The sequence below is a fragment of the Falco punctatus genome (genome assembly GCF_963210335.1).
Source record: "Falco punctatus genome assembly, chromosome: 15".
NCBI lineage: Eukaryota > Metazoa > Chordata > Aves > Falconiformes > Falconidae > Falco > Falco punctatus.
The window spans coordinates 23,287,259-23,308,116 of NC_137595.1; the positions used below are offsets into that span (position 1 = coordinate 23,287,259).

The 20,858-nt window shown below is 52.8% G+C and overlaps 3 protein-coding genes across 6 annotated transcripts; all 3 read right to left on the reverse strand.

The window, feature by feature from the left end:
- Positions 1–4,016: 4,016 nt before the first annotated feature.
- SLC25A14 (solute carrier family 25 member 14) lies at positions 4,017–12,807 on the reverse strand. 3 transcript variants are annotated; one of them, XM_080365355.1, is made up of 9 exons: positions 12,410–12,562; positions 12,193–12,340; positions 11,760–11,854; positions 10,091–10,176; positions 9,231–9,326; positions 6,968–7,092; positions 5,741–5,876; positions 5,257–5,337; positions 4,017–4,479 (listed from the first exon to the last, which is right to left on the reverse strand). In XM_080365355.1, the coding sequence occupies exons 1-9, from the start codon at positions 12,471–12,473 to the stop codon at positions 4,438–4,440; spliced, it is 873 nt and encodes a 290-aa protein (XP_080221481.1). In that variant the 5' UTR covers positions 12,474–12,562; the 3' UTR covers positions 4,017–4,437. The 3 variants fall into 3 exon arrangements, with proteins under 3 accessions (XP_080221481.1, XP_080221482.1, XP_080221480.1); XM_080365356.1 differs by lacking the exon at positions 12,193–12,340 and having other exon boundaries at positions 12,410–12,807; XM_080365354.1 differs by having other exon boundaries at positions 12,193–12,560.
- Positions 12,808–12,981: 174 nt separating this feature from the next.
- Positions 12,982–16,533, reverse strand: RBMX2 (RNA binding motif protein X-linked 2). 2 transcript variants are annotated; one of them, XM_080365366.1, is made up of 6 exons: positions 16,429–16,533; positions 16,226–16,341; positions 16,076–16,127; positions 15,878–16,007; positions 15,548–15,728; positions 12,982–13,914 (listed from the first exon to the last, which is right to left on the reverse strand). In XM_080365366.1, the coding sequence occupies exons 1-6, from the start codon at positions 16,431–16,433 to the stop codon at positions 13,472–13,474; spliced, it is 927 nt and encodes a 308-aa protein (XP_080221492.1). In that variant the 5' UTR covers positions 16,434–16,533; the 3' UTR covers positions 12,982–13,471. The 2 variants fall into 2 exon arrangements, with proteins under 2 accessions (XP_080221492.1, XP_080221491.1); XM_080365365.1 differs by lacking the exon at positions 16,076–16,127 and having other exon boundaries at positions 15,878–16,074.
- Positions 16,534–16,568: 35 nt separating this feature from the next.
- Positions 16,569–20,847, reverse strand: RAB33A (RAB33A, member RAS oncogene family). The gene is made up of 2 exons (XM_080365376.1): positions 20,532–20,847; positions 16,569–17,084 (listed from the first exon to the last, which is right to left on the reverse strand). The coding sequence occupies exons 1-2, from the start codon at positions 20,751–20,753 to the stop codon at positions 16,629–16,631; spliced, it is 678 nt and encodes a 225-aa protein (XP_080221502.1). The 5' UTR covers positions 20,754–20,847; the 3' UTR covers positions 16,569–16,628.
- Positions 20,848–20,858: the final 11 nt, after the last annotated feature.

Below are 20,858 nucleotides of genomic sequence, written 5' to 3' on the forward strand. Positions count from 1 at the left end.
CAGAGGGAAACTTCATCCATCATCGACTGACCTCACTCCTGGGAGCAGTTTAATGAACCGTACCATAATACTTTGAATGATATATATATATTTGCTACTAATAATAAAATAAATAAATAATTACATATACACATACTTGCTTTACTAATCATAATTGTATTTACCTTACTAAAAGTAACTTGTAATGAAGAAATTCACAGCAACAAAGCCTCCGTCCTTGTGTATTACAGAATCCTAAGAACCCAATGTCATGCCCTTTACGCTCCCACAGGTAGGTCACCCTCCAGACTGTGACCACAACTGCTCCATCCCTTTAAACAAAGTGTCACAAGCCACCTCTCCTGCCTCATGAGCCGGAAAAAATCAGAGCTGCCTGGAAATGGGGCAGGTTCAAGCCTTCCTCTGTCAAACAGTAACCTGAGGAGCGCAGGTGGATGGGGAGAGGCTGAGAGCAGGGCCAGGGCATGCACATGGGCATTGCACTGGGGAGGAAAGATGCAGCAGACACAGGAATTGCGGCTGCTGTGGATGCAGCTGTGGAGTGGGGAAGCCCCTGGGATGTACCCTGGGTCTGCACCACAGGTGGCCATAGGAAGGGCTCTGGTGGCCTTACACGCTTACAACTCCTCCTGTTTTGTTTGTCCAGGGAGACATTTGGGGAGCAAGTCCGAACCCCATGGTATAAGACTGAGGTGGAGGCGAGGTTAGGCAGAGAGGAGTGGCAGGACAGCTGGGGAGTAAAGCACAAACACAAAATGGAATCGGTGCCTTCCTGTGAGCACATCCTTGCCCCGTCCCATACATAACACTGCAGTAGCTCACCATGACAGGGCAGTCCTCTGCAGCAGCTCCTCTGCCCTACTCACCAGAACAAGTATTCTCACAGGACCATTGCTCGCAGCAGCCATGTCCAAGTTGTGAGACCACAGCTGGTTCAGCAGCCATCATGGGCAGCAACTCCTCCTTCCCACCATGTCACTTCATATTTCTACTCCACCATGCCCCTCTGCAGCAGCTCATGCTGCCTGCTTTTGCAGTTACAATGCTGAATACTTCAAATCATGACCTTCATTAGACCCCAACAGACATTGCCCTTTTATCCTGCATCAGTTTAGCTGCTTTGATGGCTTTCATAAAGGACTTAATATCAAAAGCCTTCTGAAAACCCAAACAGGCTAGATTAACTCCATCGTCCTGGTCCACGCACTTGCTGACTCCTTCAGAAACCTCCCAGCAGATTTGAAGTCTGGATTACTCCTCTTCTTCATCCGTCAGCCATTGGCCCTTCCAGCACACCACAGTCATCTATGCCTCAAGTCTTCATTAGACTTTCTACCAGTATGGCAAAGACATTGCGGTCACTGGCTGGTGGTTGTCTGAAAAAAAACCTTTCAAACCCTGTCCACACTTTTTGACGCTTCTGTAATGCAGGGAGAACTTCAAGCAAGAGGCTAAAGGGAAGAGCTTTGGCCTTTTCATCCTTGGGTCCCCTGACAATTTGGGGTGCAGGCCCAGCTCCGTGCTTACGCTCACTGAACGCCCTGTCCTACCACCTCCTCTGCCCATGTTTCAGCTTGAGACTTACCCCCAAGCCTCCCAATCAGATTATCTCCAACAGAGAAAGCCCTCTGAGCTCTTCTAAGTAAAACCAGGCAACCTTCAGCTTGTCTACTACAGTATTTGCTTTTTTGAGTGGTCCCTTCATTCCTCAACTGCCCGCCAGCCCCAAGGACTCCCTGGAAGGCTTCTCCTTTCTGTCTGAAAGAGGACATACCCTCAGATTTGGGATTTTATCTTGGTAAGTGGGTGCCCACAGTCCCTTTTTTCAGTTTTTATGTAGGTTTTTTTATATTTAAGGTATTTTTATGTGCCATTTTTATATTTAAGGTATCGGGGACCACGCATATTTCTACTTTCCACGTTTGGGTATGACTTGTTTTCCGGGGTACCTTGAATACCATCTCAGAGTTAAACCACATGGACCTTTCTGTGGGTGCCTGGGGAAGGTCCCTTCCAGTGTCCATCTTCCACGGGATATATATTTACCCTGTAGGCTGCACACTCTAACACCCATGCCTACACTGCCTTCACACTGCTTGCAATCACTTTTTCAGCTGCTGAAGGTTGCCAGATGTTAATGGCTTCGGGGCACAAACAGAGCCCACGCCGCTGACACTGGGGCAGCACTGGCTACAGAAGCTGGGGCACCACTGCCGCCTGGGACAGGATCTGCGTCCTGCTCAGCTACACTCTCACACGTTACTTGGCACGGCACAGAAAAAGTTAGAAACAGGTAAGCCTGAGCGCATGAGACAAACAGATGTTTAGGGAATGCTTCTGGGAAGGACATCCCGAGGCAATGAGCCTCTTTGGAACGAACCAGGACTCCAGCAGGGCTCCCCCCTCGGACAAGTGGTTACAATGCCGTTTACGGGCTGGGATTTTAGTTTTTTAAAAACACCTAGCAAAATAGTAATCTATCAACTGAGAAACCTGAAGTGACTCAGCTTTTCCTTCCCTGTCAGCTGCAAAGGCGAGCTGCTCTTGGGATGAAGGAAATGCCTGGCACGGCACCAAGGTGTGCTCACAACCAGCCACCGCCTCCCTGTCACATCCGCAGAGATCACCATCGCCACACGTTTACTTGCAGTTTCTATTGACAAAGTAAGGCAGAGTGACATGTGGCAACATTTATGACAGCCAGCGCAATCAAAGCTCAGATAAGGGACATCTCCAGGGTCTGGGGACCACTTGGGCAAGCAGAAGAAATATCCCCAAAGCCACACAAGGGAGCTGATCCAATGGGAGGAAGAAGAGGGGAAAGAAGAGCCCCTCGCCAGCACCTTACAGCTGAGAAATGCACACAGTGAAGTGGCAGTTGTCACACTCTTCCAGCATTGCTGAGGAGCTCCCTGTAGCAGCCTGAAGAACATTAGGAGGATAGGAACTGCAAATACCAAAGAACTGTCAGGGGATTGCTCCAAAAATTAAGAGCGGCAGCAACATCCCATGGAGCTGCACAGAAGAAATGGCTCCAGTACTGAAGTTATAGAAACACTGAAGAAAACCAAAAGAATGTAATGAACTGCAGTTAAAACACATCTCTCAAATAGACTCATATTCATCCACCACATATTTATTTATGCTGTAATATTTAGAAATCCTCTTCCAGAGTGAAGCCAGGTGAGGCATATTAACCTTGTCCACTTTAAATCCACTGCTCCCGGTTTCTGGTAGCTTGTAAGCATAGTTTAACTCTGAAAATGATCGTCGCAGCCTACTGACCTGTGGCCTTGTAGCAATACCTCTTTCAAGGCATGATTTAAGTTCAAGAGTTTATTTGAATCACTTTCCTTATGCACGTAGCTAGTAAAGGCAGATATGGCTTTGCAAAACCACAGCAAATAATTATTTCTAATTTGTCTGGGCTGGATTTAGCTGAATTTTCCCTGTGCAATCTGCAGAGAAAACGTCAGCTTATGGCACTCCCAGGCAGGATGTGCTGCTGTGTGTCACAAGGGACCTTCGTCCAAGCTAAAGCCACCCCACAAAGGAGTAGGAACATAAAAGCTGTTTGCTTTCGTAGCCATAACATTTAAAGAAACAAACAGAAGAGGATGACCAAAATATCTCCTTAATGTTCTGCTTAGCACCCACAATGTTAGAGCCACCATTTTAATGTAGCGGGACATCCGAGTTCAGCTTTACATCACCTCGATTTAAAAATAATAGAAGCAAAAATAATATAAGTATTAAGGTTAAGAGACTGAAGTTTTACAAAACTGAGCTGAGAGTGCAACACCATAATTTTCTGATACTAAAAAACTGCGTTTTAGAAACATTTCTATTGTAATGAATCTTAAAGAGTGCTTTTATACACAGGTAGATCTATTTGGAGAAAAAAAGATCTATGTAGTGTGCTGAAAAAATAGCTTCTGTTCTCTCTAAGGGCAGACACACTATCTGCTCTGGAATATACCTGCAGCAAATCTGCACAAACACAAACTCAAGTAATTCAGTCAATAAATAATTTAATGAGATTACAGTTCTGCAAGAAAACATGACAGCACCCCTTCCCAGCCTCCAGCCTCACCCTGCAGGCATGGCAGGAAAATGCACACAAGCCAAACAAACCACAGCTGCACCAAAAGGCCACTGGAATGCACAGGTCTTCACAGAAGATATTGCTTCAGGCCCAGAAACTTGCACATTAATACTTGCCTCTGTGTGAAAAAACATGCGGCACCTGCCATCAGTCTCCCAGTTATACTTCAGCCAGATCATGCTCCAGGGACCATGCATTTGGGCGAGGGGGAGAGCCCAGACCCACATGTACCAAAACATCAAAACATGGGGATAGTGAAATGAAGAGGAAGGCTGCAGCGAAGCTCTCTGCTGCAAGTCCTGAAGATGACGCTCATGAAATGGAGGCAGCTGTCAGAATGGAAGTCGCTTCAACTGCTCGTATGTGATAAAAAACTGAAAGGAACGTCAAGGAATTGGCCCAAACACCTAAGGTAGCTGCACCTGGCCTCCCAACATGACCAGGCTGTGCCTGGCAGGGTAAGGCAAGGCAGGGAGAGCATCAGCACAGTACAGCTGAAGACTAATGTGGGGATGTCTCTCCTCCAGACAGCACAAACTGATCCGCACAGGTAGAAGAGAGCACTGTGGGACAAGAGCTACCAGGAGAGGTAAGAGACAGACCCAGGCTTGCCTAGACCACCGAGAAAGCGAGGTGGCTCTAGCCCCAGACTGGGTCTTCTTTAAAATAAATTATGTGCAGTTTCAGAGGGCAAGAATGATCTAGTACAACACAGCAGTACTGGATCTGCAGAGCAGGTCAGCACCTGTCTCAGTGCAGCAGAACATTCCCCAGGCTTCCAACAGGAGCCAATCCAGAAATCGCAGCACCTCCAGGAGCTCAGGCCAAAGGGAAAGTCTCAAATGAAGCACTTGAGAGCACTCACTTTACAGCAGACCACCCATGCTGCTGCACTGGAAGTCCCTGCACCGGCCACCTACGGAGTTGTTAGAAGCAGCAGTCACAATCAGTGGCATTTTTTGGCACTTGAGCCATCAGCAGCCACATCACAGCATATGGCTGTCCAAGCAGCACAGGGAGTCTGCTTTGGGCTGCCACAGGCAAGACAAAGGGGTGCCCCATCAGCGTGTTGGCTCTGCACTTTGCTTTACAATTTGGTTTTCCCCTGCCTGTCCATACCCACGACCCTCCAGCAGCACACTGAAGGATACAATGATGTTCCAGGGACCAAGCCGAAGCCAGTTGGGCCAGAAACCTTTATAGAGTGCAAAGAAGCCCTCACTCTTCCATGTCTGTGAGGAGAGAAAAGACATATCAATTGTGAGACACACCAGGTCCACGCTCTGCCCATCTCCCTAATGCCACACGTGATATAATGGGACCTTTAGCACTGCTGCAGTAAGCAGGCTGACCGGCAGAGATGCAGTTAAGTTGCATGAAGTGTAACTTACAATATATGAACCTGATCAAACTGCATCACTGACAAAGTTTTGTCCCAGGAGGTTGGTAGGATGCTCAAGCTGATGGTGACCTCAAGGGAGTGACTCTAGGCCCCGCTCTGGCTTGTCTGAAACACGCACTGACAAGCACGTTCTGTCACTGTAGAATCTAAATGCTCTTATCAGTGGCGTATGGTGCTGGAATCTGGCCAGCCTCCTAAAGCCAGGGATTTGTCCACCTCTCTCACCTCCTTACCTTCACAAGGCCATCCAGAGTGCCCTTATAGAGCTCCGTACTGCCCACTATTGCCCGCTGGTTCATCATCCGTGTCCGCACTACGTCCACAGGGTTGGAGGCAATGGCCCCAGCCAGTCCACATGTAAAACTGGAGCTATGCACACACGAAAACAGGAGAGAGGAACAGCTCTGAACATGGCCATTCTGGCTCGGACAGGCCTTGACATAAGCACAGGAGAGTATCTTTTGCTGAGCTTTATGAAAGGCATTTAGCATAAACATTAGCTGCACTACCTGTTCCCACCCAGAAAACAGGCAGAGGCAGGAACCATCCACCTCAGGACCCCAGAGAGCTAGGGGAAGGAAAACGCTCAGCTTTTTCAAATTAAGACCCTCATCAGAGCCCACTGCTGGATCTCCACAGGGGCAGCCTGCAGTCCAGCAAATGTCTGTAGGTGCTGTCAAGGTGACACAGACCTGAAGGCAGCCTCTTAGAAGCACACATCCTTCCCACCAGAGCAAACATTTATTTGGGGCAGGGAAGGAGGGAGGAACACAAAAGGCAGCAAAAGGGAGCATGCAGCTGCCAGTCTCCTCCCTCCATGTATGGTCTAGTGCTTGTCACCTTCAGCCCACCACAGGCAAACCCAACAGAAGCACCCCAGCTCCTCCCGTTAAAGTGTCTGTCAGAAGAATAGGAAAATGTAGGTGAAAAAAGACTTCGGGAGGTCTCTAACCTAACCCCTGCTCAAAGCAGGCTGACTTAAAAACCTGGTCAGATTGCTCAGGGTCTTGTTAGCTTTGCAAGTCTTGATTCATCTCACAAAGCTCTTACAGCAATGGCTGCAAGCAAACAGTGTCTGTACAGGTGGGGACCTAGGACCAGAGCAGCTCTTTCAACTGATTGCTACAGCTAGTCACATGCCTGGAGCTCCTGCCTTGTTCATACCAGGGCACAGACATGGACAAACAGCATTTCTGGTCATCAGTGAGCTGAAATCAAGCTGACATTTCATGTCACCGAAGGATTTCTGCCAGGCTACTTCTCCCGAAAGGTCTCCCTGGGTATATTTGCTGGTCATTCTGAGCTGCTCCAGTCAATGTAGCAGATCCCTCAGAAGTACCAAGCCTATTCTCTACAGCTCCCGAGTGCTTGCTCTGTTAACAGGTCTCACCCCAAATCCCACCTTGCTACACACACCCCTGCCAAGCCTGGAGGGTGCAGCAGCTGTAGCAGATACTCACACGAAGTGGGCAAAGATGGTGTCACCCATCAGGCCTGACAGAATTAAGTGCTTCTTGGTGATGTCGTAGACTGGCAGCTCCACCCCCACCACGATGGCAGCTCTCTGAGCTGTTGGGACAACACCCTGCAGAGCACAAACATCAGCTGCTAGCGCAAGCTGCTGCCTGGGGATTGCTGGTGTAACATATGCCCACAGCTTCCTCTCAGGGGCCTTTCACTGACAATCTACCTTATATCCTCCTTGCCCTGTCTTGCAGCTGCAGCTTTTCAGGTAGACCAGCTCGCCATCTCCCAACTTGACTCCAAATCTAAGGAAGATTCCTCCACCTTGGCAGCGTTACTCCAGCTAGATTAATTACATGCTGCTGCTCTCCCCCCAGCCACTAGCACACAGGAATCAGGTTATAATCGACTCATCTTCCCCCACTGAATAGTACCCACTAATGTCAATATCAGAAAAGACTGCACGACGAGAACAGCAGCTGTTTAAGAAGCCAAATGAGGCTCCAGGTCCTCCCCGTTACACAACAGCAGAGAGAGTCTGCTTTGTTAAGGTTTTTGTCTTAAAAGACTTTCATGTGTTAGAAGAGTTGCTGCCAGTAGGACATTGAACTGGGAACTGACAAGACAATTACTGGAACAACTATGAGCTTATGCAAGAGGAACCAGCTACCTTACGTCCGAGAAATATCCCATCAAACCCCTGAACAGGAATCAGATAAAAATATGCACAAATTGGCTGGCAGAACAAGGAGAACATGGTGGCAACGCAGAGTTGGGCCATTTCACAGGAACTGTAACACCATCTGAGTAATTCAGGGAGAGCCATGGTGTCATGAGAGAGCTCCCTGGTCACTGGGACTGGCCCTTCAGCGTGGCTGAATTATGAGCCAGCACATCAGGATAGCCAGCTTTCTCACCGCACAAAACCAAAGCAACTGTAAGAAGTAAAAGTACCTTTTCAGCCTTGTGGCTCCTGCCATCCCCATCCCACCGTGCTACTGACAGTACCTGACAGTCTCCTCCGGGGTTCCTGCCTAACATAATCCCGGCACAGCCAGCTCAGACATCCCCCCAAGGTGAGTGCTAGAACGGGTGAGCACAAACGTCTTTCCCTCAACACGGTGGAAGACCGGAGGGACAAGACAGTGGTTGTCCCAGACCAGAGAGCAGTAAGGCAAGCTTGATCACTGGAACCCATCTCTAGACTGATCTTTCTCTGCACCATGTCCTGCCTGCAGCACACATCAGCAACATAGGTTTAATTTCTTTTCTAGTCTCTCTTCCCTTCTGGTGTGTCTTTGCCTAGAGAGCAGAAATAATCTCAAAGTAAATATTGTGTCAACACTGGCAGTTGATTGATGACTCCCCCCCCTCCCACACAGGACACTAACAGCTATCTTTCTGTAAAAGATTTCAGTGACCTTAAGAAGGAGAAATTGGACTGTTGCTTAGAAAAGAACATTGGGATTCTGTAGCTCCCATACCTGAGCTTGCGACTCAGCAGACTGCTGGTTAACTGAATGTATGGAAGACTTGTGACCTTGTGACAGAAGGACACAAGTTCTCTAACAAAAGCCAAAGAACCACTGCTAAAATCCATCCAAATGGTAAAGCTTGCGCACGGCTTAACTCTTCAAGCCCAAGAGCCTTACACCACTAGCCTCCCCAACACCCACCACTCTGTCCTACTCTTTGCATGCTCAGAGGGCAAGTTTCAAGGGGTCTAACATGGGGCAGGTGGAGACACAGGGCAAACCTGTCCCTTTGGAGCTTCAGAAAGTTACTGTATGTCCTTAGTGTTGCTCAGGTTACTTGGAAGAGTTCCTCTTCCCCCACGTGAGGAGGTGCTCAGCCACTCATATTCAGAGGTAGGTAAACTCCCCTGCTCACTGTGTGTGCGATGTCACCTCCAACTGACTCCAAGATACATCAGGCTGAGCACCCTTCCTAAGGCAGGCCACTGAGAGGATCCAGCCCCAGACACTGGTCCGTTCAAGGCACACACATGTATCTGAAACTTTACACACACCAGCTTCAGTCCTGGAAACCAGGTCTGCCTGGCTCAGTGCTGCTGCCACCATAGCACAGACTCCATCTCCACCACAGACATGCTTCTGTTTGTCCAATAACCAGAAGTGGAACTTTGCTACTACCCTTGGTTGACAGTTCTCTTCCAGAGCTGCAACTGGGTGTGGCAAATGAGTTGAGGAAACCATTAGTTCTGCTACTAGTGGGGGGGTTCCAGCAACTGGTGCTTACCCTCCAGAGGCCTCGGGTACCCTCTTGTTGGTAGATGTCTATGAAGCTGCCAATCATGCCACCCTGGAATAAACTGCCTTGAGCCTGCATTCGAATCTGAAAGAAAAGTGAGAGTCAGAGGGACGACATCAGTGCCAGGGCGGCAGAGATGCCAGCTCAGTGGACCTCTTGATAGAAAGAGCAACTCAGAGCAGACACTGCTATCCGTATGCCCTCTCCCTGCAAACTGTGTGGCAAATGATGATGCCAGGCAAGGAGCAGGGACAGCAACAGGGCGGAAGCACAGTACTAAACCCAGAAAAGACAACAGAAGTGATGGGCAAGACCTTCCCACTCTGACAGCAGTCTGAGAGGGTTGAACTACAGAAGGAGAAGCAAGTAAAGGTTCTCCAGGCTCTCTTTGCTCAGAGCAGAGCTCCCTTGACCCCAGTAAGCCTGCAGCAGGGAATGGAGGGGACCAGGTGGTCCCCACTGGGCTCTGGTCACTCCGCATAGCAGGTAGGACTCAGCAGCGGTATCAGCAAAGCACAGCACCGAGACTAAAAGGAAAGCAGTTGAGGAGGTCTGAAGAATAGCTGGTAGCACCCCACTCACATTTCCCAGTTAAGGTAACACAGCCTCCACCCCTTGCCATAACAGATTTCATGATCTTTAAGAGCTGCATTTTAAAAAATCTGTTTATTGCTCTGGGCTTCTACTCCCACTCATAAAAACCTCAAATCAGCAGAACTGATGCCAGCAGTGGCTGAGAGAGCACCTCACTGCAGTGGGGAGAGAGGCATCTTCACTGGAAAGCAGCAGCTTCTACATGTCAAATCACAGCCAGCCAGGAGCTGTTTCTGGCCAGAGATGCTTCTTACCTTCAGCACATCTGTTGGATTGGCAAGTGCCGAGGAGATCACCCCTGAAACCACTCCACAGATTACATTGATTAGCAACGTTTCATCTGCAACCAAGAAAAGAAAGTCAGATCCTAAAGATCTAAAGAGAAGGTGCATGGGTTATACTAAACAAGCGAGAAGCTCTGGGAAGAGTAGAGAAGCTCGGTTTGCAAATCACATGGTGAAGCGGCATGGGCAGAGGCTGGCCAGCTACCATTAGCTCATGGCAGATCTGTCCCCACACCTGCCAGAGACAGAAAACCACAGCTGAAACACTCAGCAACACATTCTCAGGGAGAAGCGGGTCTTACTGGTGAGTCTAGCTGATCAGACAAGGAAAAGACTGTGATACATGAAAATTTTGAACAATTATCTGAGATTTCAGTGTCCAGTGATACATTTCTCATGATGGAGATAAGCTAAGATAAAGGGAGACAACCCGACAGTTTTCAAGGCAACATGATACCAATTTGTTTTGATCTGGAGCCCCAGCTGGCTGCACTCAGAATATGCAGCCACTTTGAGAAAACTGAGAATACGCAACCCAGGCAGAGAAAGTTAGACGCAATTAGTTCCAGGGAGCAGGCGGAATAATCCAAGACTTCCAGACCCAGTATTAGGGTGATGGTTATGTTGGGAAAAGGCACAGCCCTTTGCTGGTACTGACCACAGCACTTCCCAGAGGAGACCAGGCCACTGGCTGCCCCAGGCCTGTAGGGAGACAAACATTCAGACAATGGTACTCACAACTGGAAACACTGCAACAGCAAGTGAGGAGAGACATGTTGCCCAGCGTACATGCACAGCACCATGCACAGGGAGAGATGTTAGTAGAGAACAGAGCAGGCCCTGGAAGGAAGCTCTAGTGTGCTATACTCCCCAGTCCTCTCGCTGGCCTGCTGACCGGCCCACCCATCTCACTCTCCCAGGCTGGAACGGCGTTGCAACATTTACTCATGTCACACCAGGGTTTAAAACCGCACGTGTAGATCTTGATGCTCCTTCAGTGAACACGTACCAGACTTCTGCTGCTCCATTCTCTAAGCAAGAGCCGCAGAGGCCCTCACCACCAGAGGTGCACAGGTCAAGAGCGTTGATGGTATCCCATCTCTGTGGTTAGAGCCAAAGCTAAAAAGCTGGACAGTACAATTCCTGTCCAGCCATGCTGAGTTCAGGCACAATGACTCAAAGGCTCCAGCACAAAGACAAGACAGACTTGCTACTGAAGCTTTCAATCTATGTAACACATCTAATGTACAGATGGGATGTGATATCTTCCCTGAGGCTAATCAGAAAAGAGAGCCAAGCTCAGGGCAGTGACACCTTATTTTTTTTCCTCTGAGGCTGCAAAACAGAGATAACAGTTGGGGAAAGAAAGACCTGGCTAGCAGGGGAGGGTGTCTGGCTACGGACTGTGGGCAGTGCCAGGCACAGTGAGAGTCACATCTGTATCGAAACCCAGCCTTGTTACTGTACAAGCAAAACCACGGTGTGACGCAACAAGAACTCCTGTTTCTGCGGTAATCTATAGCTGGGAAGGACAGAGAAAAGAATGAGCAGAACTGCACAGCACAGAGAACATGAGATTTCACACTGCACCTCTAGTGAGACAAGAGCTGCCTGCGCTGACACATTTACTGGCACTGACCTTCCATGCGATCTACAAACAGCCGCTTCAAGCTCTGGTAAATGCCAATCTTTATGGTGCCGTAAGACGCTTGCCTCAGCAACGCGGGGGCAATCCTGAGAGGGGGAACAAACGAAACTGTTGAGCCCTGCCAGCACGGCAGCCCCCCTTGCAGGCCCGGCACAGATCCCTCCTCATCACCCCCCGGTCCGCAGGGGACAGCTCTGTCAGGCGCTCAGGACAACCACCCCGAGCAGCACCTCGGGATGCCCCCCACGCCCCCTCAGCGCGGGGGGCTGGCACCCACGCAGCCCTTGGCCTTGCCGCGCAAGTCCTCGCCCCCCTCTCGGGGAAGCCGGGAGCCTCCGGGCTGCGTGGCAGAGCGGCCGCCCCGGCCCCCTCCCTCCCTGCGGGGCCCAGGGCCGGCCGGGGCCGGGGCGGGCCCGGCGCTTACCCCGAGTAGAGGGCGCGGCCGCCCTCCTCACGGCAGATGCGGAAGAGCGCGTGGAACATGCCGCGGTAGCGGACCTCGCGGAAGCGCGCATCGGCGCTCTGGCCCTGCACCTGCAGGCGCGTCTTGGTGAGGTCCACGGGGAAGGTGCCTGCGGGGAGAGCGGCCGTCAGCGCCCCGCCGGGCCCGCCCCGCCGCCCCGTCCCCCCCGCCGCCTCACCGAACTCGGCCACGATGGAGGCGAGCCCGCCGTACACGAAGGGTTTCCAGTTCAGCGCGGACATGGCATGGCGGAGCGGGGCCGGCGCGCCCCGGGCCGGACACCTGCCTCGCCGCCGTGCGCCGACCCGGAACCGGAACCGCGGCGCCGGCGCCCCCTGCTGGCGCGCACCGCCCCCCCGCCGGTATACCCCGCCGCACGGGGGCCGGGCGCTGCCACCCCGGGGGTAGCGGCAGCAGTGCGGGCACTGGGCTCCGCGCCTGCGGACAACGGAGACGGGACCCGGCCCCAGGGCAGCCCCCGCAGCCCCCCGCCAGCCTCCAGGGGCTGCTCCCCACAGCCCCGGGGGCAAGTCCCCCTCCGCCTCCTCGAGGAAGCGACATCGACCCCCCCTCCTGACCACCATCAGTCCTTGCAGCAACCCCATCTGGCTAAAAACCACCCCCGACCCCGGCCGCCACGCAGCCCCCTTTCCTCACCAACCCCCCGCCGTGGTTTTCGGGTCAAACCAGCCCGAACGAAGCCATCTGCCATCACTGAGAGGTGGAAACGCCATGCCCAGGGCACGCTGCTAAACAGGTAACTTTTTATTAAGAAGCATTTAAAAAAAATCCACAACAAACAAAACCGAGTAAATCACCCTGACACGGCAGCACAGCTCACCAGGTCCATTGCAGAAGCCAGGAGACATGCTGGGTGGGATCAAGACCCAAAGGTGGGAGGCCAACAAGGCACTCGCCGGTGTCTCCCTGCAGTGCAACAGTGGAACACCCCCATGACTGATGGGACAGGGTGGTTTTGGGAAGGAGACATCCTGCCGCTCCCAGCTTCAAGCCACAGCACAGTGTCCCAGCACCCCTGCGAGCCCAACACTGCATGGAGGCAACAAAACTCACACCCTGGTGCACAGCATGGGCAGTGAGGACAGCCCCATCCAAGGATGGAACAAGAACGGAAGCTGCAGGAGGCAAACAGTCCAGCCGTGGCGCCCACCAAGAGGCACAGGGATGCTCCAAGTGGGATTCTGGGCAGGCCTGGGGCCTCTCCCGGCCCCCAGAGTACTCAGCAGCGGCTGGAGCCTCTCACAGAGCCCCGCTCCCTGTGCTTGGGATGGGGCTCTCTGGCACTGCGCTCCCAGGATCTGCCTCCTTCGGGACACTCTTCTCGCCAGCTGCTGTGCCCCCCGCCCTTCCTACCAGCCTCCTCTCTCTTCTCCCTCTCTTCCCACAAACCACTTTGTCCCCTCTGGTTCTGGCAGCTCTTTTCCCCTCTTCTCTCAGAAGGCCTCTGGTGCCTCCGCTCTTCATCTTCTCGCTGCATCTTGCTCACAGGCTTTCTCTCAGAGCCCTTCCAGGGCTGCTGGCTCCCACCGGCGTAGCGATCATAGGCAGGGTCCTCCTTCTCCTTCTTAATCTTGATTCTGGGATGTGCCTCCTCTGCGGACACCACCCTCTTCACAGCCTGTGAGCTCTGCTTGCGCTGCTCCTGTCTGCTTTTCTCCTTATCTGAAATACAAGGTTTGTCTTTTGGGATGGACAGTCCTGCAAGCACCACCTCAGCTTGCCACCCTCCACCCAAGCCTCACAGCCTGCTTCCCCCCCTCAGAGAGATCCTATCTCACTTCCAACCCTAACACTTTCCTCCTCCAGCTTCAGCCATTCATCTTTAACATTCACATCACCTTCCTCCCAGCAAGGCTGCCCTTGTGCACTTCAACACAGCCTCGAGTATTGAACACCTTCCTTTCATTCTCTTTCCTCAGTAACACCCACACAGTAAGAACATCGTGATCCGTCCACCCTGTGGAAATCCTCTTCTCCAGATGCAATGATTCTTTTCCCTCTTCACTCTTTTACCTCTCTCATTTTTGTGCATCTCTTCAGCACTTTGGAGCAACAACTTATCCCCACCCTTAGTTTTGTTGCCAATTTTCTTTCCTCCAACCCTCCTCTCAAACCAGGACCCTAGCTGTACTGACAGGCCCCACCACCCCATGCTAAGGCCCCATCCATCCTCTGTCCTCCTCCATGCACAGTGCTGAGCTCCTCTCAACAAAGCACAGTCAAGACAGGTCTCAAACTCCAATGGCACAAGGGCTCAGTTGTAGCTCCAAATACCTGCTGCTAATCCCCACTTGTCACCGGCAGAGCCCAGGCTGCAGAAGGGATGGTTGCTCTGCATGCCATGCAGCAAGCTCCAAGCTGATTTCAGAACAGACCCCCCCACCCCACCTAACTGGCTCATCCTGGGATTTACAACCCATCTCGTCAGCAAGCCATAGTAAGCAGCTCCTACTGCAAGTCACGGCTTCTATCACCCTTTTGGCTCTGACTAGTGCAACTTTCCAAGATCTCTGCTACACAGGTGGAAAAAACCCTGTCTTCTTAAAAATCCATCAGTATAGCTGCACAGGCTGGTCCTTCAAACAGCACATTCCAAGACCACTTTGGATATACTTTACAGCTTTCTGTTTTCTTCTGAAAGATGTAGAGCAACAAATCCTGCTGCATCCACTGAGAACATGAGATATTCAGGCACTCGGATTGTTTATTTGATGCTGCACTTTTAGGTCTGCTTTCACAGAATCATGCAATAGTTGGGGTTGGAAGGGACTTTTAAAGGTCACCTAGTCCAAGGCCCTACCGACCTCCCCTGCCTTTAGTTTCCAAGGAATCTCATCTAGACCAGCCTGGTTTACATTCTATTCAATTTGCATAGGCCACATGATGGTCATTGCATCATCTACAGTGCTCTACTCCTCCAGTAGCAGCATCCAGATTTTCAGACCAAGTGATACTTTTCCTAAGCCTTCCCTCTTCCCATTTACCCACAGCACTGCTCCCCCCCTGCAGTAACCCTGCAGCCTGGCAGGCTTTTTTCCAGGAAAAGTTCTACTGTCTGCAAGATACAGCTCTTCAGAGGCTGGGGAAGGATATTCATGGATAAGGGCTAAACACAGGCACTCAGATACCCTCCAGGAGATCACAAAGTAAAGTCTGGTCAATAGGACTGTGGCTGTGGCTCTTTTCAAGAGCACACCTGTCCTTGGCACTCCCCTGAGCAAATGGCCCCTGCAAGGCAGAGGGCTCTGCGCAGACACTCCCACCTAGGATCAAGACTAGCAGGAACACATCTCACCTTTTTGCTTTTTTATGGGCACATCATCATCTTCCGACAAGGAATCGGATGACGTATGAGGTGGCGTTTTAACTCCACAACCCTTTGCATGCAGGGCTTTTGTCACATCATCCAAGTCATCGGACTCTTTGGGGGGGTGATAGTTGGCCACGTGGTCCACTCGAATCGTCCTTCCTTTGATCTACAAGAGGAGTCATGCTGTTATCAATGGCACAGACCAACCTCCTGCAGGCTGCCAGCAGCCCACGCAATTGGGGCTCCCGTTTGATGTGAGGCAGCACCTGGGGAGTCACAGCAGGCAGGACTTGCATCCCAGGCTGCTTCACTCACCTTGATCCCATTGAAGTTATCAACTGCCAGAATGGTGCTCCTCTGGTCCTCATAGCACAGAAAGCAAAAGCCTTTGGACTTTCCAGTCTTCTTGTCCCGCACCAGGTTAATGTTGACGACCTCCCCGTACCTGCAACACACTCTTAGCACCCGAGGCAGCGGCAGGGGCACATCGGGCCGGGGGGCTGCGGTACTTACTGCGAAAACACACAGATGACATCCCCCTCCGTCAGCTCGTAGTGCAGCCCACCTGCGGGGAGAGAGTGAGGAGGGAAGGGGGCCCCGGCCCCGCGCAGGCCCAGGCCCAGACCTGGCCACGGCCCCACCACCCCGCGCCCCGGCCCGTACCGACGAAGATCCAGGCGCTGTCCTTGTACTCCGCATGCCACGAGACCGCCTCCTGCACGCCCAGCTCCGCCTCCCGCGCGTTCAGCTCGTTGATCAGCTTCACCTTCGTCAGGGGGCTGAGGGCGAGGGCACCGTCAGCACCGGGAGGGCCGCGGCCGGACCGGCCGACCGGCCTCCCCTCCCTCCGCGTCCCTCAGACCTACTTCATAGCGGCGGGGCACGCTGCGCGTGCGCCCGGCTCCGCGCATGCGCGCCACGCTCCGCCCCTCCCCCCAGCCGAGCCGAGCCGAGCCGAGCGGAGCCGAGCGTTCCGGACGGAGCCGAGCAAAGCAACACCCAGAGCTGACTGGAGCCGCAGAGACTTTATTGGGGTGACCGTGACAGAGGCCGGCGGGAGCCCCGCTCAGCACGGGCAGGAGTTTTTACCGCTGGCGTTGTGCGTTGGCTCCAGCCTGCGGGCCTGGCCCGGCCACCCCTCCAGGTCCCGGCAGGGCAGTGACCGCTGGGCCTTCAGCCGGCAGGCCAGACACATGAAAATGGCATCAACGTTCTGGCTCTCCTTAGGGTCCTTGGCCGAGGTCTCAAATAAAAGCATGTTATGAGCGTCAGCAAACTTCAGGGCCATGCTGGATGGCACTTGGATCAGGTCTTTCAAGTCACACTTATTCCCAACAAGCACCCTGGGGACAAGGGGGGGCACTGCGTGCCCGTTGCACTCCTCGATCCATGTCTTGAGGTTGGTGAAGGAGGTCATCTTTGTGACATCATAGACGAAGACGACAGCATGCACGTTGCGGTAGTAGTGCTCTACCATGCTCTTCCGAAACCTCTCCTGGCCAGCTGTGTCCCACACTTGCACCTAGGAAACAAGAAAGAAGGCTGCAGGAGCACCCATCCCGGGGCAGGGCCTGCTGCGTGAGGCGCGGGCTGGCTTCTCCAGTTCCCTGCAGGAAGATGCAGGGGGGCTTCTGGCTGCTCTGTCTTTGATAGCGGTGCCACTGCCCTCAGGCAGGGTGCAGGCAAGGTGAGCCTTGCGGAGAGAGGCAATCTCTTATTAGACAAACCTGGATCCACAAATGAGTTCCACAAGCTTTTGGGCCTAAACTGACAGTGCCCAAGGCTGTGTGTGGCAGTGCATGTGCCTGTGTGATGCAACCAAGCAAGCCCACCTTATTTAGCAAGAGAGATCATGTCGGCACTTTCATTCAGGGAGCACTGCTCCAGCTTCTCATCCTCATCCCAATGTACTTAACCACCATCCCCACCACAGAAACAAAACACACAAAGCGCTTCTCATTTCACAAACATTCTTAAGCCAGATCAGGACATTTGTCCACCTAATCCTGCAGCGTATGAGAGAGCCCTGACTATTACACAGTGGTATGTACAGAGAAGTCAGGGCAAAGAGAAGATGAGGAGGGGGAGCAACCCTTTGTGTGAGAGAGCAGCAGGAAGGCACAATGTTCTATGTGGCGATGGGTGAGAAGCCAAACGAGGGCTGGTGGGTGAAGATTAAAGAGCAGACCGGTATGGGTGATATTTTAGGGGGTGTCTGCTATAGGCCACCTGACCAGGAAGAACAAGCAGATGAGGCACTCCATAGACAGAGAGGAGCAGCCTCACATTTGCAGGCCCTGGTCCTCATGAAGGACTTAAACAACCCTTACAGCTGCTGGAAGGACAATGCAGCAGGGCACAAGCAATCCAGGAGGTTCATGGAAAACACTGATGGCCACTTCCCAACCCAGGTGACAGAGGAGACAAGCTCCTGGCCTGGATGAGCAGACAGCGAGGTGGACTGGAAACTGGCTGAATGTCTGGGCCTAGAAAGTTGTGATCAGTGACAAAGTCTAGTTGAACACTGGTAACTAACTAGCAATGTACCCCAGGGGTCAATAGTGGAGCCAGTCCTGTTCAACACCTTCATTTGTGATCGGGATGGCAGGACAGACTGCACCCTCAGCAAGTGTTCCATGACACCACACTGGGAGGAGCATGGCTAGGATGAGGGATGGTTGTGCTGCCATCCAGAGGAACCTCAACAGGCTGGAGAAATGCACTAACAGGAACGTCATGAAGCTCAACACAGAAACGCCAAGTCCTGCCCCTGGGGAGGAACAACTCCAGGCACCAGTGTGTGCTGGGGACCACCCAGCTGAAAAGCAGCTTTGCAGAAAAAGGACTTGGGGGCCCTGATGGACACCAGGCTGAACATGAGCCAGCAGCATGCCCTTGCAGCAAGGGCGGTGAATGGTATCCTGGGCTGCATTAAACAAAGTATTGCCAGCAGGCCAAAGGAGGTGATGCATCCTCTTTATTCAGTGCTGGTGAGGCTGCACCTGGAGTGCTGTGTTCAGTTCTGGGCTCCCCGGTACAGAAGAGGCATGGACTGGAGAGAGTCTAGTGAAGGGCCACAAAGATGATGAAGGAACTGGAGTGTCTCTCCTATTGGTGAAAGACTGAGAGAGCTAGGACTATTGAGCCTGAAGAAGAGAAGGCTCGGGGTGGAGGGAAATCTTACCAATGTGTATAGATACCTGAAGGGAGACTACAAAGAGGATGGAGCCTGGCTCTTTTCAGTGGTGCCCAATGCCAAGACCAGAGGCCATGGGCACACACTGAAACACAGCAGGTTGCCTCCAAACATCAGGAAACACCTCTCACTCTGAGGGCGACCAAGGACTGGCACAGGCTGCCCAGGGAGGCTGTGGAGCCTCCATCCTTAGAGATATTCAAAAGCCATCCAGCCATGGTCCTGGGCACTCAGCTCTGGATTGGCCTGCTTCAGCAGGGAGGCTGGAGCAAATGACTTCCAGAGGTGCCTTCCAACCCACACTTCACTGTTAGTCTGTGACTCTACAAGTTCTAGTGGCCCTTGTAGGTAACGTCTTGAAGCCTGGAACTGACAATTTCCAAACAAGTGTCCAAAGTTAATCCAAATCATCCTGTATCCCACAGAGACAGTGCCCGCCCCAGAGTCTTTCAGAGTGGAAAAAAATGCTGGCAAGGAAGAGCTGTTCCTCACTCATTTCCCTGCTGGTCTCTCCTGGGCTCTTCCACCTAAGCACAGCAGGAGAAAGAGGGCACCTCTCCCAGTGATCACCTCCCCTCCTGGACGTGTGGTCCCAGGAAAAGACCAATTTGCTGCACTGCCTCCCACTCCTGCCTGCTGGAGCACAAATAATATCTAAAGGTAGAAAGCCTGGCAACCTTTTCAGACCAGTGGCAGTAAGACAGGCTTCATGCCAGCCTGCACTACAGCTTACAATAACATACCTGTGTGCTGTTGGATAGGGCTGGGGAAGGCGGCGGGGTGGTGGAGGGGTGTGTGTGTGTGTGGAGTTGAGCACCTCTCATCTTACAGGAGAGAGAGAGAATAACGTTCATGGGCAGTTTAAAAGCACAACTGAAGTTCTTACCCATCAACAGTCGCTCTAATTCCATTATGATTAGTCCCTCAACTTTTGATCACCCATCTGTCAGCAAAATAACAATATTTGCTTCTTCTGGCAGTCAGTCTTACATACAGATGGCTGTAAGTGCTGATCCACCTAACCGGGGAGGCCAAACTCAGTTGCAGACTATCTCCCCAGGCTGCTTCCTACCAGCTGCTGTTGATCTGCAGATTTACTCTGACATATCAGCCAGCTCTTCATGTTTGGGCTGATGCATTTCTTAGAGGTGTCATGCTGGCCTTTGCACAAAAAATTCATCCTATTCTAGTTCTGCTGAAATAGCACCCTCCCAGTACTCGCTGACAGCATTTCTCAGCGTTAATATCACAGCTGCCAAGCCCGCTGCAACCAGCTCATGCAAGCTCCCAGCCTTCCAGTGCAGCCACTGCCAGCCTACCACCATCTGCTCCCCTGAAAATGCATTGGTTTCTGCATGCAGCTCCTTTGCCCAGCTCCCCTGCAGCTTTGCCTCTTACAGCCCAGCTCCTGAAGCTGGAGGCCACCCTGATGCTTTCAGGACCCGGTTATGTTGGGAGAGCAGGAAGACAGCAGCGTTTCACCCCAAACTATCATTTCAGGCTACCTGCAGGCTCCAGCAACCCCCATAAATAGCGACAGTGCAGCAGCGACGGGTTAAGAAAGCGTCTCTGCAGCACGGGGACCAGAAGCCTCCCCCGGTTCCCCACCCTCGGCGTGAGCTGGAGACAGAAAAGCTGCCGAGAGGCGCTGGCTGAGGCAGGGGCTGGGGCTGGGGCTGGGGCTGGGGCTGGGGCAGGGGCTGGGGCTGGGGCTGGGGCTGGGGCAGGCTGCCTTCGCTGCCCAGGCCCGCTGCGGGTGCTGCCGCGGCCCACCTTTATACGCTCCCCCTCGATCTCCACCGTCTTCTCGCGGAAGTCCACGCCGATGGTGGCCTCGGTCTTGTCGGGGAAGGTGCCCCCGCAGAAGCGGAAAGTCAGGCACGTCTTGCCCACGTTGGAGTCTCCGATCACGATGATCTTAAAGATGCGGGTCTGCACGTAGGGCTCCAGCGAGGAGTCGGGGCCCGGCGGCCGCCCGCCGCCGCCCGCCGCCATCCCGCGCCGCCGCCGCCCTCACCGCCTCATGGGGCCGCACCGCCCCGCGCCCCGGCACCGGCACCGGTACGGCCCCGCCCCGGCCCCGGCCCCGGCACGGCCCCG

What these genes read in the sequence shown, in the direction of transcription:
- SLC25A14 (XM_080365356.1), bottom strand. Translation starts at nt 12,792, where the DNA reads ATGTCGCTTCCTCGAGGAGGCGGAGGGGGACTTGCCCCCGGGGCTGTG. An exon ending in ATCCAACAGATGTGCTGAAG is followed by an intron (nt 9,327 to 10,090) that starts GTAAGAAGCATC and finishes CTTTTCTTTCAG; the next exon opens with ATTCGAATGCAGGCTCAAGG. An exon ending in ACCATCTTTGCCCACTTCGT is followed by an intron (nt 5,877 to 6,967) that starts GTGAGTATCTGC and finishes GTGTGTGCATAG; the next exon opens with CTCCAGTTTTACATGTGGAC.
- RBMX2 (XM_080365365.1), bottom strand. An exon ending in ATAACTTCAATGGGATCAAG is followed by an intron (nt 15,729 to 15,877) that starts GTGAGTGAAGCA and finishes CTCCTCTTGTAG; the next exon opens with ATCAAAGGAAGGACGATTCG. An exon ending in GCCCATAAAAAAGCAAAAAG is followed by an intron (nt 13,915 to 15,547) that starts GTGAGATGTGTT and finishes CTTGTATTTCAG; the next exon opens with ATAAGGAGAAAAGCAGACAG.
- RAB33A (XM_080365376.1), bottom strand. Translation starts at nt 20,753, where the DNA reads ATGGCGGCGGGCGGCGGCGGGCGGCCGCCGGGCCCCGACTCCTCGCTG. An exon ending in TCGAGGGGGAGCGTATAAAG is followed by an intron (nt 17,085 to 20,531) that starts GTGGGCCGCGGC and finishes CTTGTTTCCTAG; the next exon opens with GTGCAAGTGTGGGACACAGC.